At 42.6% G+C, this 18,710-nt stretch overlaps 1 protein-coding gene across 3 annotated transcripts in view; it reads left to right on the top strand.

Annotated features, from left to right (window-relative positions):
* Poc1b (POC1 centriolar protein B) overlaps positions 1 to 18,710 on the top strand; it is a 96,984-nt gene that overhangs the window by 20,933 nt on the left and 57,341 nt on the right. For all 3 annotated transcript variants that reach the window (XR_002821321.1, XM_023716320.1, XM_023716325.1), the window contains exon 4: positions 3,304 to 3,483. Coding sequence is in view for 2 of the 3 variants with exons in the window: in XM_023716320.1 (XP_023572088.1) it covers positions 3,304 to 3,483 (180 nt within the window). In the remaining variant the exon portion in view is untranslated. The remainder of the gene's footprint in view (positions 1 to 3,303; positions 3,484 to 18,710) is intronic.

Raw genomic sequence — 18,710 nt, 5'->3', positions numbered from 1 at the left:
GATGTTTAGGCGTCTTTCTTCACCGGGACAGTTGTTTAACTCAGAAACCATGTTCTGTCTAATCACACTATACCTTCATTTCAATCTTTATCTCTTGGCTGGTCTATTTCAGTAGGTTTTTCAGTCTTTGGTGAGAGCCTGTCAGTGAAGTAGATGTGTACGTGTGTTTGTGTGTGTGTGTGTGTGTGTGTGTGTGTGTGTGTGTTGTACAGCTGAAGGGCAGAGCAGGTGTTGGTGACTCAGATTGGCTGTCCCTGACTTCCTGCTCATTGCAGAAGTTTTCTTCAGGACTTATGCTTGAATTCAGGCCAAGTTATACTCCTGATTTCTATTCAAATAAAAATTCTCCCTTAAGACCTTGTTCTACTAGTCCTAACTTTCCTTCCAAATTCCCATTGAACACGGATTTGGTAATCTCTGATGTATTATCATATGTCATGTGATGGAGATTAGTGATGAAGTCACCTTTGCCTTCTACAGGGTTCTAGAAGAAAAAGCCAGGTTGGACCTTAGAACCTTTAGCTAATGTTGATTCTTCCCAGAAGAACAAATCATTGTTCTTTTCTTCAATCTTGTATTTAATAGGAGAAAAACGGGTCTGTGTTTTTAAAGTCTGCATTTAACGTAGTGAAGTAATATTACTGCAGGACAGGGAGGGATTATGCCTATGGGGCTTAGTCAGGAGGTTCTGCTAGTGGGAGAAGTACAGCCCGCGAAAGCCTTTAAAGGCTCGGGTGCCTTTAAGCACTGGCTGTTCTGAGTACAAAGTTCAGCGTAGTGGCAGGCTCCTTCACTGTGGAGCTTGGGCGTTGTCCTTCATACTGGAGCAAGGGAGCAGTGACACGTGTACACCATACACCAAGATCCGCATGCTTTGGGTGACACTTTCAGCAAGGGTGTAAGCAAGCAATGTGGGTGACCAGAGCAGAATTAAAGATTACAGTACAAGACTGTTAAGAGACTCCTGCAGTAATCCAGGTGGAGGCTGCCCATACTCGATGCTTCCTATTTAAGGCAGGCAGAGCTGGGATAGAAAGAAAAGGCATATTTAAAAGATATTTTGGAAGTGGAAACTATGTAAAGTTTGTTGAGTTGGCAGATAAGAGAGAGGAAGAGAGAGGAGTTGAGTGTGATGTCCAGGCTTCATTCTGGCTTGGTGATAGGGGCAAACACAGTATGTTGTACAGGTGTGTGGGACACCAGAATGAGACAGAAAATTGGAGACAGGTGTGTGTATATCACTACATTCTTTCGCCTGGTCTTTTTAAACAATTCTGGTGATTTTCCCTATAAGGTATCAGTAGTATAATTTTCTAAACAAGCAATTGCTAAGTCGTCCTGGATGTAGTGTAAAATGAAAATGCCATCAGAATTTAGGAATTCTAACACAGATTAACAGTTTTCCAACTATCACCTTCGGGCTGGGTATGGTGGCACACGCCAGTAATCCCAGCACTCCAGAGGCTGAGGCAGGAGGAGTTCAAGGCCAGCCTAAATTGCCTCAAAAAGACAAAAAAAGAAGAAAAAAAAAAAAAACAAATATCGTCTTGTAACTTCAACACTACTTAGCCCACTCCTATTTTAAGTTTTTCTGCTTCTTCTAAATGTCTCACATTTTTTCCATCTGTTTTTTGACAAGTTCTGGTCCTACTGTGAGTTGCTGAATTATTACAGTGGTCATCTCACATGGCTGAAGCCATCAACTCATCTTCCCGGTGACCACTTCCTCCTCCTCCTCCACCAACCCAGTCCTGGGCAGTTTCCTCTCACCTCTCCTGCAAACACAGGGGAGACCCTGGTCAGCTCCTTACATGTAAGGGAAACTGCCCCTCAAACTCCACCCCTAGCAAAACTCCATAAAAGTCTCAGCTTTCTTTGTCTCAGGTCAGAGTTTCCCCCATCTGCTCTCCATCCTGACTGCATCTTTGGAGTTTTTTGTTTTGTTTTGTTTTGTTTTGTTTTTTGCGGAACCTGGGATTGAACTCAGGCCCTTGCGCTTGCCAGGCAAGTGCTTATTCTGCTGAGCCATCTCCCCAATCTTTGGAGTTTTAAAGGCTTTTTTTTTTTTTTTTTTTGAGAAGGGGTCTCAGGCTGGAGTACAGTGGCTATTCACAGGCATGATCCCACTACTGATCAGCACGGGAGCTTTGACCTGCTCCGTTTCCAACCTGGGCCTGTTCCCCTCTCCTTAGGCGACCTGGTGATCCCCCGCTCCTGGGAGGTCACCATGTTGATGCCGAACTTAGTGTGGACACCCGATGCGCATAGCACACTGCAGCCCAGAACTCGTGGACTAAAGCGATCCTCCCACCTCAGCCTCCCGAGTAGCTGGGACTACAGGTGTGCACCACCATGCCTGGCAAGGCTTTTTTATCTTTCCTATCTCTATACTGCACTGCTGGAAAACCTAACAATTTTTAGTTACATTTTTTCCTTGCTAGCCAAGAAAGAAAAGTATTTGAAATTTCAGAACGTTGAGGTGCAGTATTTTTCCCCATTTACCATGTGTTTTGCTTATGAGTGTAAGAGTGGGCCTCCCAGATGCACAGGCCTTAGTGTGGCTGGGCCAGGGCCTCAGTCTCCACTCCTGGTGGGTAGAAGCCCAGGGGAGAGGAAAGCAGGAGCAAACAGGAAGGTGTGGGGCTCCACGTGGCTCCTTTCCCAGCCCAGACTGCCAGCCCACCCCTTCCTCAGGACCTGCTTTAAAACACTGCCTGGGGCTGCTGACTTCATGGTCTTGGCTTTTTATAGATTGCCATTTTCTGGAAACAAACAGTAGGAACTTAAAATGCCTGCTAGAGACTTCATATTATTTTCCCATCCTCCAGCTAAGCAGCAGCAAATGGGTTGCATGGGTAGGAACAGCCTTTGTGTTTTTTGTTAAATATCTATTGTGACTTTAGTGAACCAGATCAGCATAAAACTTTGTGGAGGGTTCAAACATTATTGAGCTTTCTCATACTTCTGTTAGGTTTTATAAGAGAACCAATCTTGTGTGTTTCAGAATCTGTATACTAATTCGATATTGTTACAGGGCAGCGGAGATAGCTCAGCGGTCTAAGTGACTACCTGGCAAGTGCAAGGACCCAGCTTCAATCCCGTGTCTCATGCCATGCCGGCCGCACACTGAGCTGGCCACCAAAACAGGCGCATGTCTGTGAACCCAGCACTGGGGAAGTTGAGACAGGAGGATCACTAGGAGTCCAAGCTGCATAGCGAGACCCTATAACAAATAATAAAAAAAATTTAAAATATATTGATTGCAGTTAAGTGAATTATCAATATTAAACTTTTTACTTCCAGGCGAGGGAAATCCTCAGAATTTAAAGCTCACACAGCTCCAGTTCGAAGTGTGAATTTTTCAGCTGATGGACAGTTTCTGGTTACAGCGTCTGAAGACAAATCCATCAAAGTATGGAACATGTACCGCCAGCGCTTCTTGTATTCCTTGTACCGACACACACACTGGGTGCACTGCGCCAAGTAAGTACAGCAAGCATCGCTGGTATGATCTTTCCTGCTACAGCCTGTGTTTGCCCCTCACCTCCAGAGAAGGGATGAGGACACAGTCATTCACTCACTCATCAGCTGTTTGTTACGAGGCTGCTTTGTTCTGGATGTGTAGTGAATGATTCAGTCAAATGCCCCGGTTCTCATGGAGTTTATGCAATAGGGATACAGGCCATGAGCAGACAGAACAGTGGCTATAGCCAGTAAGATGGTGACGAGGGTTATGGAGAGAGACAAAGACAGCTGGGCTGGTGGGAGATCTGCAGTTTTAGTAGGTGTGTTCAACAGCTGCGTCACCTAGAGAGGGCTCGCGGGAGGACAGGGAGTGAAGGTGGAAGAAATTTGTGAGAGGAGGTGGGACTCTAGTGGCTGTGTGAGGAACAGCAGGAAGCAGCTCCTAGGCCAGTAACTAGGACTGTTTGCAGAGGACAGACACAAGTTTGCACAGCTTGGAACTGAGCAGTAAGGTGAGGCTGCCTTTCCCCCAGTCGGCACCATCAGTCAGGAGAGACTGTGGAGTAAAGGATCAGTTAGAGAGAAGGACGGCGCGGCTGTGAGCATCAGGCTGCCTGGCACCTCTTCCTATTTTCTTGAGAGCTGCGCTCCTTTCCCCTGCAGAACCAGCGTCCCCATGCTCACTCTCTGTGGTGGGCTAATGCCGCCCTGGCTTCCTAGCAGTGGACAAGCAGCAGGTGGGAGCATGGCCTCTCTCTCCACCAGGGGTGAGTGTTGTTGGAAAGGCCGGTGTGGTCCTCTTTAGGTTTATTTAGGGCTGTGAGTTTTGAGGGACACTGTCAGCAAAAACTGACCTGCAAGTGTGAGACAGTGTCTTGGGACAAATGGGAGAGCCGCTGAGTCAGGTGCTCAGGAGAAGACAGGAAACTTGATTTGATGCCTACAGGCATAGCCTCTGAGAATCCGGCTGGACTGGAAGGTGCCTTTAGTTTTATAGGGTGGCAAGCTGGGAGGTTACTGAAGCAGAAGTGGGCTGTCCATGAAGTTTGTGGCTGGTAGGGGTGTGGCTGAGCATAATTCATAGCACATGCAGTGGTGAGCTCAGCTGCATGATAAGGTAAACATGGAGCAGTGTGTTGTAATGGCTGTCAGGGACTGCACAGCAGGATAGTAGTGTGGCCAGGGTTGAAGTTTCTAGTTTAATAAAGGCATGAACGTATTCCCTTTTACCTCCCCCAACCCTCACCCGCTTAAAAGATGCCTGGGAGTGCTGCTGGTACAGTTTTAGGAAAGTGCCATCTTCATATGCAGATGACCCCTGTATCTCCATCGTCCACCTCCAGTTCCAGTGTCACTGGTCCTTTTGGGATAATCTTGTCAATGTTCTCCCTGCTATAGATCCACCTGCATCCCCACCCCATTCCCCATTGCTGTTTCTATAAAAAGTGTATCTGGTTATACCGTCCCTCAGTTTCAAACCCCTCAATGACCCTTGCCCGCAGGTGTGCCCTAGCTTTCTGGGACTACTTAGCCTTTGGCTCCCCTGACTGCAGCCACCTGTTCTGAACCCTCTCTACGTTGCTGTGTCCCAGGGAGCCCCCAGCTGCCACCTTGCTTTGATTCCCATCTGTCAGCGAGGGCTCTACACTCTTCCAGGCTGAGCTTAGCAAGGTTCTTGTTGTGCTGTGTGGGAGTCTGTGTGTCAGCCTGGGATTCTCTTCCCTGTTAGACTTTGAATTACAAGCATATTATTCCTAGTCTGTTCTCTTGCTGGGCATTGTTCTAAATTCTACAGCAGTAGGACAAAGTAAAATTAAAACAGATAAAATTCCTGCTTTCATGGAACATCCTTTACTAAAGAGGGAGAGGCACATTAATGAAAGTGCTCAGCAGAGATATAGAATAGGGTTGGGCAGGGCTCAACTTCATATCCAGAGGCACTGGAGTGACATTTGAGCCAAGTCCTGAGAGGAGGGCTCTAGGGAGGTGGGTGTGAGCAGAAGTGCCCTGAGGGTCCCTGCAGAATGTTAGGAGCAGGGTCGGGAGGGCCCAGAGCAATGCTGGCAGCAGCTGTTGTGGAAGACTGAGGGAAGGGGTGGCCCTGCTGTGCAGGTAACTTGGCTGCTGTTTTCCCAGGCTTCTTCTGAGCAGAGGTGAGAAAAGCTCATTTGTGTTGGTCTGAGGCAGTGAGGAACTCTGTACCTATGTGCCTAGGAGACGTTCCTGCAGCCTTGCTGTGCTCCTGTGTGTTTTGGTTGACTGGGCTGACCAGCTGCCTCCTTAGTGTGCTTTACACACGCCTGTATCTTGCTGGTACCTTATGTTTCTGGGCAAACTTTGTCTTTTAATCAGTTGTTTTCTTACTGCTTGGAATGAGTGATTTGTGTGAAACTGCAGAGGCTTCTCAGCAGTAATCTGTGATAAAAAATGTGATTTAACGTAATATGGTTTTTGTCTTCTCAGTAACTTGCCACATGTGCACTGTACGGCACAGATACTCTGCTCATACTTTACTATAATCTTTGCTCCTAGCTCGTGCAACTGAGTCAGAGCAAGCCAGGTTGGACAGATGTCTGGGTGGCTTAGTGGCCCCTCAGCCTCCACCTCGCAGGCTCTTTGTGCATCTGCTGAGAAGTTAGCTTGTGTGGTGATGCTGGTCCAGGACTCATTTCAGAGGCCTGCATGATGCAGATCCCTGTTACTGTATCCAGAGGTGAGAGAAGCTCAGCAGGAACTGAGTCATGCTTCATAACTTTAGGAGTCTGAAACATAAACCAGATGCCAGTTTCTTATTTACAGTGACAATGTAGCTCCCTAGGATATAGAATTTTTGCATGTCTTGATTAGCACAGTCACATATATCAGAGGGCTGCTTTGTGAGCTCTGAAATATAGCAAGGATAATGTGCTAAAAACTTCTCAGTGGGTTTTTCCTTGTTTTGAGTAGTTACATGAGCCCATCTCTGCCACATATGTGTTCCTGAGAGAATACTATATGCTCAGGTCTGATGGTGAGGAACTCCTCGCCCAGGTGGAGACCTGCTTACCTCTGCCCCTTGCTTTGCTGGGTTCCTCCTTTCTGTTCCAGTACATGTCACTGAAACGGGAAAGCTGACTGGCTTCAGCAGAGAAGCCACACTGTGTGGCTATGAACATGGGCTCCCTAACCTGTGATCCTGGCCACATAATTCACTCTCTGGGCCCTAGAAAGGGAGCAATGCAAGCACTTTCCTCATGCCGTCATCATGAAGAGCAAAGTAGGTAATGACTATGATGTACCGATTAATCTCAGCTATTAACTACCTTCAGAGGCCGGCTCCTTCTCGTAGGGATTGTGTTGAAATCACCCTGAGGTGCCATCTTAGTCATTTCTCATATTTACGCAGAGGCTGGGGTATTGCTTCTGTAGATAACCACTCTCATGTGTTGAATACATGCTACATATTTGACTATCTCTGCTTTTTTAAGTGGAGTTCATAGTTGTATTAGGGTTTTACTAGAGGAACAGATATAATATGAGGAACAGATATTACACAAGGCATACAAATGTATAAGAAATTACAAGATTGGCTTGACTGTCAGCCTCAGAGTTGGATGAGGAAGCGTGCAGGGGGTGTCTGCACAACTGAGACTGAAGGATTCAGTCCCAAGATCTGAAGCTCACTGCAGTGTTCCACATAAGGCTCTACCAGACAGCTGATGAGTCTGTGACGGAAGGCTGAAGAATCTGTGACAGAAAACTGGAGGATCCAAGCAGGGGCCCAAGAGTCTGCCCTGGAAGCCAGAAGATGAAGTCCAAGCTGACTGCTAAGACTGGAGTTCCTCTGAGGGAGGATGTAGAACACTGAATCCTTCCTCAACCCTTTTATATCCCCTTTTTGTGCTGAGTCACTCTGGGGCAGGCTCCTCCACACCCCACGGGGTGGGGCCCCCACAGCATCCAGAGGCAATCCAGCCAAGTTGACACTGTGTATCGGCCACCACAGTAGTCTGCCAGTGTGTGTAGCTAGCTAGTCCTGTGATCAGATGGAAGTCCACTGGCCTACTGTTTTCTGTTTGTCCTTTTTGTTTCTTTTTCTGTGCTGTGCTTTTCTTTTGGCTTCAGTGGCCCATCTAATCTCTACTGATGTTTTAGCTTTACTCTGTCTTATTTCTGTGTTCAGTGATAACCTCTAGCAGTTGTAGAATGCATCCTAATTTAACACAGTCTACTCCTGAATTAACTTTATGACATTTTAAATATCATGTTAGAACTTAAAAAATATATATCTCCAGTTACCCACTTTTGACAACTTTACTTCTGTATGTGATATAACCCCACAATATGTATAACAGCCAGTTTTCTCTTCAGGAAAATAACAATGCCTCTTATGTCTATCTCCATATTTACCAGTTCTAGCACTCTTTTATGCATATATCTAGATCCAGGTATCCATGTGGTATCATTTCTTCAGCTTGAAAATGTTCATTTACCAGTTTTTGTATTGCTCATCTTCTGTTGATGACTTTGCTCAGCTTTTTGTTTAGCCTTTACAGAGGATTTGCTGAGATATATAATTTTAGGTTGTTGGGAAAGTTTTAGCACTTTGAAGATGTCATTTGATATGGTCCATGTATTAGATTCCACAGAGACAGAACCAATGATACCTATGTACTTATGTGGAAGAGATATATTAGAAATTGACTTACCTGAGTATAGCTGCCAAGAAGTATTACTAAATATCGAGTCAAAAGGCCTTAGAACCAGAAAGCTGAATATGTAACTCCAGTCAGCACCGAAAGCCTGTGAACCCAGGACTGCACCTTGGGTATAAGTCCCGGAGTCCAAGAGCTGGAGAGTGCAGGCTGCTGATGTTCGAGGCAAGGAATGAGCATTGTCCTTGTGCTCCAGAGGAAGAACCACTTTGCTTTCTCTCTTTGTTCTCCTGCAGTTCCTGGAGAATTCCATGGTGCCTACACCCATTGAGTGTGGTTTCCCTGTGCGGCCTACTCAGACCTACATAGTAACCTTCTCTGGAAACTCTTTCACAGTTACCCCCAAAGTAATACTTTTCCAGGTTTCCAGATATTCCTTAATCCAGTCAAATTAACACTAAAATTAGCTATCTCTGTATGAATACTTGTGTTTCCCAAAATTCGTGTGTTGAAATCTTGGTACCAGGGATGATAGTATGAGAAAGTGGGTCCTTTGGAAGTGGTTAGATCCTGGGGCCAGAGCCCTCATGAATGGGATTCTTGTCTTTGTAAAGGAGGCCCCAGAGAGACTCCTTTAACCCCATCTGAGGACACTGAGAAGGTACTGGGCCATCACCAGCCACGCTCGGGCTTCCCAGCCTCCAGAACCGTGAGAAATACATTTGTGTTGCTTACAGACCACCTGTTACCGTCTTTAGTTACTGAGCAACTTAGTCCAAGTGGACTGAGGCGTTACCCTGCGCTCGTCTGCACTGGCCTTTCTTGTGTTTGAAGGCAGCAGTCATTTACTGTTATTGCCCTGTGTGTAATAATCTTGCTCTGCTGCTTCAAAATCTTTTGTTTTTAACAATTTGACCATGAGTCCAACAATGGTTTTATAAATTCTTGTTTTAGTTCACTGAACTATTTGGATCTATGAATTGATATTTTTCATCTTATTTGGAAAGATTTTTGTGTTTTCATGTATTAATTTCACATCTCTTTTTGAGACTCTAAATTCACATTTGACCTCTTGATATTGTTACAGTATATTGACTTTGTTCACTGGTGTTGTTTGGGGTTTTTGTGAGCGGAACAATACAATACAGGACACATTTTATAAGATTATTTTATAATGAATCACCAAAGAATCTTATACAAAAGTGCAGGAAATCTGTCCACACACTAAAACACTCAAGACTAAAGACTCTAGCTGAGGGCCTGAATCCCACAGTAGTGTCGTACATGAGTCCAGCTGAAGACCTAGAGCTCCTAACAGTGCCTGCCACAAGTCCAGCTGAAAATGTCACATGCAGACCTGTTTGACGGATCTGTGCTAGGAAGGCCCAAAGGTCTATCTGTGGTGGAAGCTGGAATGTATATGCCAGCGGGATGAAGGATCTGTGCCAGCAGGCTGAGGGATTTGTACTGGAGCTAGGAAGCAATGCTCAAGGTAAGAACCAGAGCTTCTCTGAAAAGTACCACAGCCAGTGAGGCCCTATGCTCCTCTAGCGGTGGGGGGAGCTAAGTTCCATCAGGAAAGCCAACATGACCAGCTTCTCCAGGAGACTGAGCTGTGCACTGTAGCCATTCTCAGCAACGATGAGGTCTCAAGCTCCTTCAATGATGAGAGCATCCAAGTTTATCAGGAAAGCCAGCATGACAAGCTCCCCAGCAGAATAGCTCAAGAGAACCAGTAGCTTCCAGCAGTTCCCTAACAGCCTCCTTTCCTCTTCTCCAGCTCTGCCTCTTACACTGCTGGCAACAATCCTCAGGTGGGCCTTCCACACCCAGCACCACACTGGTTCACTACAAGTTGACCACCAGTTGGCAATCCACCACATTCACTTATTCTAAACTTATTTTTCTCTGTGTACTTAGTTTGTATAGTTTCTGTTCACATTTTCTTAAGTTTACTGTTTTCTTTGTGTGTGTAGTGTCCAGTCTGATGTTAGCCTAACATTCATTCCTCTAGTAAGATAGTCTGTGGCCCATTAATAATGCTGACTTCGAACATGAATGGGGCACACTGGTGCACATCTGTAGTCCCAGCTGTAGGGGAGGCTGAGGAAGGAGGAGGATAAATTTAGCCCAGGATTTTGAGGTCAGCTGGGACTTTGTCTAAAAAAAAAAAAAAAAAATCCTTGAATACATATATAACAGTTGTTTTACAATCTTTGCCTGCTAATTCAACACCTGCAGTTTCTAGGTGAATGTTTTTCTTTGTACATCCTGTTACCTTTTTTTATTGTATGCCCAACTATTGCTAAATAATATTTGAGAATACAGATTGTGCTATTGTTTTCTAAAGAGTATTAAATTTTATTCTGGTAAAATAACTTTCTTCTGGCACAGCTAGAATTTGTTGACACTTGGATTATTTTGCCTTTGTCAGATGGATTTAGAATAACCTTTTCTCATGGAGTATAGTGTCATTTGGCCTTTTCTAGGGTTTCAACCACATATAACTGGGATGTTCAGCAAAGTTGGAACAGAATTCAACCGTCTCTCTTTAGTTTGTAACTTCTGTAATCTTTGTTGAGCCCATAGTCTCCAAGTAAGTTGTTCTCTGCCGAGGCTTGCTGCCCTGGGCCTGAGCACCTTTGTTATTGACCGAGCACTTAGGAGGACTTCTGGAGAGAAGTTGTAGGGGTTCTATTCTCTATACTTTCTCTTTCATACCGTATCCTCAAAATTCCATTCCTTTGAATTTTAGCACCTCTGAATGAATTTATTTCCTTTGCCCTGTGTGACTGCTGTCTCTTCCTTATAGCTTTGAAAATGCTCCCAGGAAGAAATCTAGGGTGGATTTTGTGTTCATCTTACACATTTCACATCTCTCAAGATTCATAATCCTGTGCTGAACTATCTTGCCTAGTTCCTAAAAACAGTTGCTTTGGGCTGGCCAGATAGCTCAGCAGACTAAAGCCCCTGCTTAGGCAGAGTGCAAGGACCTGGGTTCAATCCCCAGAACTACAAGCCATGCTGGCCCCACCCCCAAGGCACACAGAGATGGAGATTGAGACTGGGTGTGATGGTGCACCTATAATCCTAGTGTTTAGGAGGTTGAAAACAGGAGGATCCCTATGAGTCTGATCTGTACTGTATACATAAAAAAAATTTTTTTTTGAAGGTTTTAGAAACAATTGCTTCATTTTGCCTAGTTGTGTGACTCCTTATGGTTGGGGAGTGTAGTACACTGACAACTAGTGGTTGACTTATAACACCCAGCTAAATTGAATCAGCATGGTGCTGGGTGTAGAAGGCCCACCTGAGGATTATGGCAAAAAACATGAAAAGAAAAATTCTGTTGATTTTCCTGGAGAAGCTTGTCACACTAGCTCTCCTGATATGAACTTGTCTGTTGTCATGATTGGGGAAGCTTGGGTCCTTGCTGTTACTGAAGATGCTGCAGTTCTCTTGGGGAAAGTCTGGTCCTTACCTTGAGCATCATTTCCTGCCTCCTCTGCAGATGCCTCTGTCTGCTGGTACAGATCCTTCATTCCTCTGTCACAGACTCTAGCTTCTACCACTGGCCTTTGGGCCTTTGCAGGCAGATCCTTGATTCAGACTACATGAGGCACTGTCATGGACTCTGGGCCTCCAGTTGGATTCATGAAGGACATTGCCATGGTTTTGGGTGTTCAGCTGAACTCATGCAGGACATTCTTGTGGAATCCAGGCCCCTTCAAGTTGGGTTCTTTGTGTCTACTATATGGACAGATTCCCTGCACTCTTTTGCATTGGATTCTTTATAGATCAGTGTTATAAAATAATTCTGTAAATTATTTGTCCTGTGTTAAATCCTTTCCTTGCAAACCATGACTATAACAGGGAATAAGTTTGATAGCCATTGCTCTTCACCTACCCATGGCCAGAACTGGAAGTTCTGTTAAAGAATTAATGAAACCTGACAAACTAGCTTCAAATTCAACATGAATTTAATAAGTAATTGTGTAAGAATAGCTTAAATTTATTGACAGGGGAAAAAAGAGGAAGAAACTTGTCCAGTCAGCCCTTGAAACATTCATAAAATTATAATAGTTAAAATACGGTAACAATAGTTTGGGATTAGGAGAATAGGGATATCCAGAAACAGACCCGTGTACATATGGAAAATTATGACCAAGACAGCATTTCTAACTAGTAGAGAAGTATATGGTCTATTTAATATGTCATTAATATTAAATTAATAGACTGGATTTCTATTTAAAAATATATAATTGGATCTTTATTTTACACTATATATTGTACATGAATTCAAAAACTAAACATTAGAAATTGTCCCAGTGATACTACTCTTCCTCCCGATGCATGGGCAGTGTATTTAAGTGAACACAGAGAACAAGCAAAGCAATTGCTTCCCCATTCACTATTTGTTTCTTTTCTTTTCTTTTTTTTCTTTTTTTTTTTTTTTTTTTTGACAGAACTGGGGATTAAGCTCAGGTCCTTGCACTTGCCAGGGAAACACTTATTCCACTGAGCCATCTCCCCGGCCCCAGTATTTGTTTCTTAAATGTAAGCGTGGACTTAAGGAAATAAAGTTCTCCGCGTTTGTGCCTCATACTTTCTAGGCGGCAACTTCTCGATACAAGACCAACTCCACGTGGTGCCGAGATGGTGCAATGAGTGTGAGGAAATGAATATAGTTTAGTTCTCTGAGCTAACAATTGTTTATAACCACGCATTTTAGCGTACAGGAATATCTTCACATGGCCCCTCTATTGGTAAATGTATTTATGCTTTTGAAATATAAGTTAATATAATTTTTTTAGAAATCAGTTTGTAAAACTATCAATTTTTGTTGCAGTAATTTCCTCCAGTAATTTATCCAGTGCTTTTATATTAAAGGCTTTGCTTACAGGATACTGTACAATGGTGAGAATTTAGAAATAACAAATTTTCCCAAATCACATTAGATTATCATGTGACTATGTTACAGCATGGCAAGAAAAAATTCGAATTTGTGATTATAATACAACAACCTATGCATGAACAGAAATAGCTAGCACATGCAGAATAGTAAATGTGACTTTTGATGAAATTTTGCAATCTTAAAATTTTTTATATTGCTCAATTTAAAAGAAATAATTTTTCTTGAAGTGTTAGTGAAGTATACATTTATTACTTGAAGTGTATATTCAAGGTGGGTAAAGAATATTATCTCTTTCTAGTAACAAAGTATTTTTTTCTCTAAATTTAAATTGTTGTAACCCTCTTTTTAAAACAGTGATGTACATTATATGGTGACATATTTCTTTATGGTGGAAAAGCAAAATTAAAAATGAAAGCACTTTTCCAACATTAATTTTAGGGGGGTAAATCTGTCTTTAATTTTCAGTTATTTGTAGTATTGGACATGGTCTTTCAGCCTTCTGAAATGCAGTTTTTGTTTTTAATGGTGGTAAAATAGAGAGTTTTCAACGTGCAGTGTGGCTATAGCCCAATAAGCCCACCATTCGTTGAACTACCAAGTGAACAATATTTTTACTGTGTCTAAGCTACTGAATGTCCTAGTGCAGTGGCGCATTGTGCTGTGCTGTTGTGTCCCCTGGGGCTCTGGCTGCTGAGTAGGGACTGCCGCTCACTGCCACAGCCCAGCGCTGAGATGGCCTACACCTCCTCACGCTAGCTTAGGAAGAGGTCAGAATGATTGCATAATCACTGTGTGTGTGGTCATACAGCTGAAAACTAAGGCGAAGTATCATAAGTCACGGATCCTGCAAATAACATACCATTTGCCATTTTAACAATCTTTATGCATACAGGGCTGGAGAGATGGCTCAGTGGTCTAAAGCACCTACTTGAAACAAGCTTGGCAAAGCACAGGGACTGCGGTTCAATCCTCCAGCACCACATGCCAGCCAGCCCCGCCCCCTGGTGGGCTGAGCTGGCCACACACACACACACACAATAAATAAATGTAATAAATAAAAATAAATAAATATTTAAAAAAACAATCTTTATGCATACAGTTTTATGGCTTTAAATACATTCCTGTTGTTATTACCTTGGAAATAGTTTTTTAGATATATGGAAAATATCTTAATTAGTAACTTTTCATTGGCTATATATAGTATCAGTCAATTTCCTTAAAAAGTTTTTTTCCTGGTAATTTTTTTTTTCTTTGTATCAGATATAGAACTCAGGACCTTGTGCTTATGCCACTGAGCTATCTCCCAAACCCCATTTCCTGGTAATTATTGACCAATTCTAGGCACTATGTGGAGATAGAATAGTAATGAAATGCCTGGGACAAGAGCAAGGACCTATGGAAAAATGGCTGTGTGCCAGGAAGAGAAGGATGATGGGGAAGAGATAAGAGGCAGCAGGTCCAGAGGAGAATGTCAGAACTTTGCCCAAGAAAAATCTGAAACCATTGAAGATGTTTAAGCAGAAAAAGTACCCACTATGATTTCAGATCGAAAGATCACTCTTGCTTGTGGAATGAAAGACTAATCATGGCTGGAGACAGGACCTGATAATGGATCACACCTTGGAGATGAGGAGAGAAAAGAGCAGTCAAGCATAGCTCTTCGTTTTCTGGGTCAGAAAGCCATTCACTGAGAAAAAATTGTGGAGGAGTAATTAGGCAGGAAGGTGACGAGGGCAGACTTGGACAAATTCAGAACTGGAGGTACCTGCAGGATCGAGAGGAGATGCCCCTTATGCAGAGGTCCCCATAGCTGGAGATCCCAGCAGAGAAGGCAGGACCTGTAAGTTCAAGTTGTCCAGCATGCAGTTTCCCTCGTTCACAGCACACTTAAGCCTGTTGCATCGTTTTCATTTGCTCTTTGTCTCTTGGCTTTTGCAGGGATGAATCCTTTACTGCACTCAACAGCTGGCTTCTCTTCTAGTATTGACCAATTCTATTAAAAAAAAAAAAAGTTGTTGCTTTGAACTTCACCTTCAGCATGTAAATACCAAATCCTATCAAAACAGACTCTGAGACTGCCAAGTTTCAATATGTATATGCAAACTTTAGGTCTGAGTGCACTCCAGGCTCCCTCATGACACAAAATTGAACATGATGGCTGATGTGGTAGTTGAGTGTCACGAGGAAGTGACAGCTGCACAGCTAGTCGCAGAACTTGACACCCTGCACTTGCTCTTGGTACCGACCTTGTTTGATCTCATCCCTGAAGGCTGGAAATATATTTTTATAGCAGATATATTTTAATAAGAAACAGGCAAAGGGAGCTGAGGGTGGTAGAGCACTTACCTAGCATGCAAGAGGCTCAGGGTTTGATCCCCAGCATGTGTGTGCACGTACACACACATGCGCACACACACACGCCTGAGCAGTCTGGGAATTCTTATGAAAGTACCTTAAAACTCTTCATGTTTCCTGGATACTTTTAGTTACTAGTGAAAGAAAAGACTCTGACTCTGAATACAAACATAATATTTTACATACAAATTTAGGAACTCCATAGACTTCACAGTAAATAATTTTCATCAGAGACTACTCTTGAGCACATAAGAACCATCTTTTCTAGAAAGAAGCCCAAGTATTTCCTTGTTCTTTGGAACTAAAACCAATAAACATGGAGGATTTCAGTAGTTCATTGACCTCTCAGTCACTGCGGACAGATGTCCACCTTGGCAACACACTTCCTGGAAGCTTTAGAAGGTGGTTGGGTGGTACTGAGTTAGTCAGAAAGCTATTAATTCTTTTTAGAAATTTTATATTCTCCTCGCATTCTTCAAATTAGCAGCTGTGTTAGATGTTGGTAGAATTCTCACAATAAAGACAGGACTAACCTTTCCTCATCAAAGTGAAGGCAAGGAAAGTCTCTTCTTTTGCTGCTTACTTCTGATGTCTCTAATTATAACTAAAGGGGAGGAGGAACTACCAACCCCAAGCTCAATTTCAGCCTTTCTGAAGGCAGGAAACATGGAACAATTACATGGCAGTATTGCGGGAGAGGGAGGCCTTCGCCCACAGCTCCCTTTGGTAGTGTTAGGACAGGGGCACAAACCTCCCCTTCTTCCACCACCAGCTTCCTCCTGGCTGCGGCCTGCGCTGTCCCCTTCTGAGGTGCAGAGCTCCTCCATTTCTGCAGTGCTGGGAAATTAACCCCAGGCTATGACCTTTCTGCTCAGGATGAGTTTTAGCTAGAGAGGATAACCTGGTTTTCTTTAGGCCCAAGTTTTTAAGAATCCTAGTTCTTCTACTGAGCTGGTAACAAACTGGGACCTTTTTGTTATAAACATTTTTTTGTATCACTACCTGAAAGTGTGTTATCTGTGTATACTCTTCTTCCCTAGAATGAGGAAGTCTCAAGATGGCAGGATCTGTCTTATCAGCCTCATTTCCAGTTATATTCCCATTGATCCAGGCCGTGCCCAGTGCCAGTAATGGTGGGCAGCTAGTAAATCTTTGGCTCTGGATGAATATCTTCCCCTTTTACACTTCAAGGACAGATGACAATGCACACAGATTGTTATTAAAGGCTGACTGGCAGGGACAGAAAGATAACTCAGCAGTCTAAGCTCCTTGCCTGGCCAGCACAAGGACCTGGGTTCAATTCCTGATACCACATGCCATGCCAGCCCTTCACCGAGCCAGCCACTGAAACTGAGCATGGTGACACATGCTTGTAATCCCAGCTCTAGGGAGGCTGAGACAGGAGGATCACTAGAGTCCTAGCTGTGTAGTGACACCCTGTACCATGTACGTAAAAAAAAATAATAATTTTTTAAAAACGAAGGCTGGCTTATAGCCTCTGCCTTAAAAGTGCTGCTTCGTGGTTTCCCTTCACCTTGGAACTCTGTGCAGTTTACATAGCAGCCACCCAGACACTTCAGGGCCCTGTAAACAATTTAGCCAGTAAAAGGAACTTTCATTTTTACCAGAGATGAAAAGCAGACTGGTTCACAAGTGTGGCTATGGAAGCAGCCCGGTTGGAGGGGATTAAACTCGGGACCCTGCCCTTACCAGGCAGGTGCTTATTCTACTGAGCTATCTCCCAGGCCCCTCAGGTACTGTTCTTTGTACGCTTTAGTGGATTGATCTGTAAACTGAGCCAAGCATCGCCACTTGTTTATAGGGCTCTCCAGAGAGTAAATTAGTTGTATGGGTAAAGTGTTAAAAGTCAGTGTAATGCCTGAGGGCATTCAGAGCAAAAAAAAAAAAAAAAAAAAAAACACCCTTATAAAAACACAAAGCTGTGAGCCTCAGGTAGCTGTAGTTGGACTCCCACAACACTCCAGCCAGACAAACCATGCCTGAGGGCATTCAGAGAAAAAAAAAAAAAGTCAGTGTAGGACGTAAGTGTTCAATCCCATGGAGAGGATAACGTTGGAGGGGTGAGTGCTGGGGCTTGGCCAATACAGTCAGAGGTGTTGGTGTACTTCATTATCATCCGGGCATTCTACTTCATTAAACATTTTTCTTTATTGCTTTCTTAAAATGTAAGAATCCTATCATCTTTTAGAAGTTCCATTTATTTCTGGGGTTTTAAATATTTACATTGATTTTTTTTTTAAAGATATATTTAAGGAACATAATTTGATTCCTTGCATTAGTTGTATACAGTTACTAAGAAACTTTATTTTCATGAGGATAGGAGTTTCTTAAAATCAGTTTCCTCTATTTGGAGCACTTCTGTAATGCTAGCCTCCATATTTGAATCTATCTTACAAATAATATGGAGGAAAAGAATAATAAAATAGTACTTATTTTAAAATCAGAATAAATTACTCAGCATGTTCATGAATTTTTAAAAGTTATTTCTAAGAGAACTTAACTATGCTTTTATGTATCTTTTTAATTTTTTTCTCACTTGGTGAGTCCATAAATTTCAGATTTAAAGTTCTGTGAAGAAAAATTATTTTTAGGGGCTGGGGAGATAGCTCAATGGAGTAAGTGCTTCTTTTAGCATCCTTTCCAAGTTTAATGACTAGCAACTGCAATATCCTGAGTTTGATCCCTGGGACCACAAAAAAAAAAAAAAAAAAAGAATTATTTTTAAGTCAGCTTTAAGAATGAGGTATGCAGAGGGAGAACAAAAAGAAAACATTCAATTATATCGCACACCCTTAATTGGTGACTTACAGTAAATGGTTAACTCTGGGTGTAGAGAGAAGCTACAAATGAAATTGAAATAAAAATCAGCCTATGATCTGAATCTATCTTTTTTGAATTTTGTTATTGCTAAAATGTTAATAATAAAAATACTGGTTGTTATATGACATATCTCTATTATCTGTTGCTCAGATTAACAGATATAAGTTTGCAAAATTGGTCAAATAAACATTAATGCTTTTCAATAAACAATCTTTTTCTTGTCCTTTTTACTTTTTTAGTTTATTTTAAAGAGTATAATAGTAATTAATAAGACATTGGAAACAGTATGCATTTAGATGAACAGGATGAGAGGTATTCAACCATGGTTTTTGTATTGTACATTGCTTTCTTTGATGTAGTTGCTCAGATTACGGGTTACATTTTTTTCTTTTTACAGTTTAAAAGAATAGTAATAAAACTACTGTTCACAATTTCCTAATCTAAAATTTCATTTTGTTTGGTCCTCTGTTCTATTTTTAAAAGGCAATTAAAAAAAAAAA

This window comes from Octodon degus, unplaced genomic scaffold (assembly GCF_000260255.1).
Source record: "Octodon degus isolate 3935 unplaced genomic scaffold, OctDeg1.0 scaffold00004, whole genome shotgun sequence".
In the NCBI taxonomy this organism is placed as follows: domain Eukaryota; kingdom Metazoa; phylum Chordata; class Mammalia; order Rodentia; family Octodontidae; genus Octodon; species Octodon degus.
Note: the sequence above shows the minus strand (reverse complement) of the source record. Positions and strands in the feature narration are given on the sequence as shown.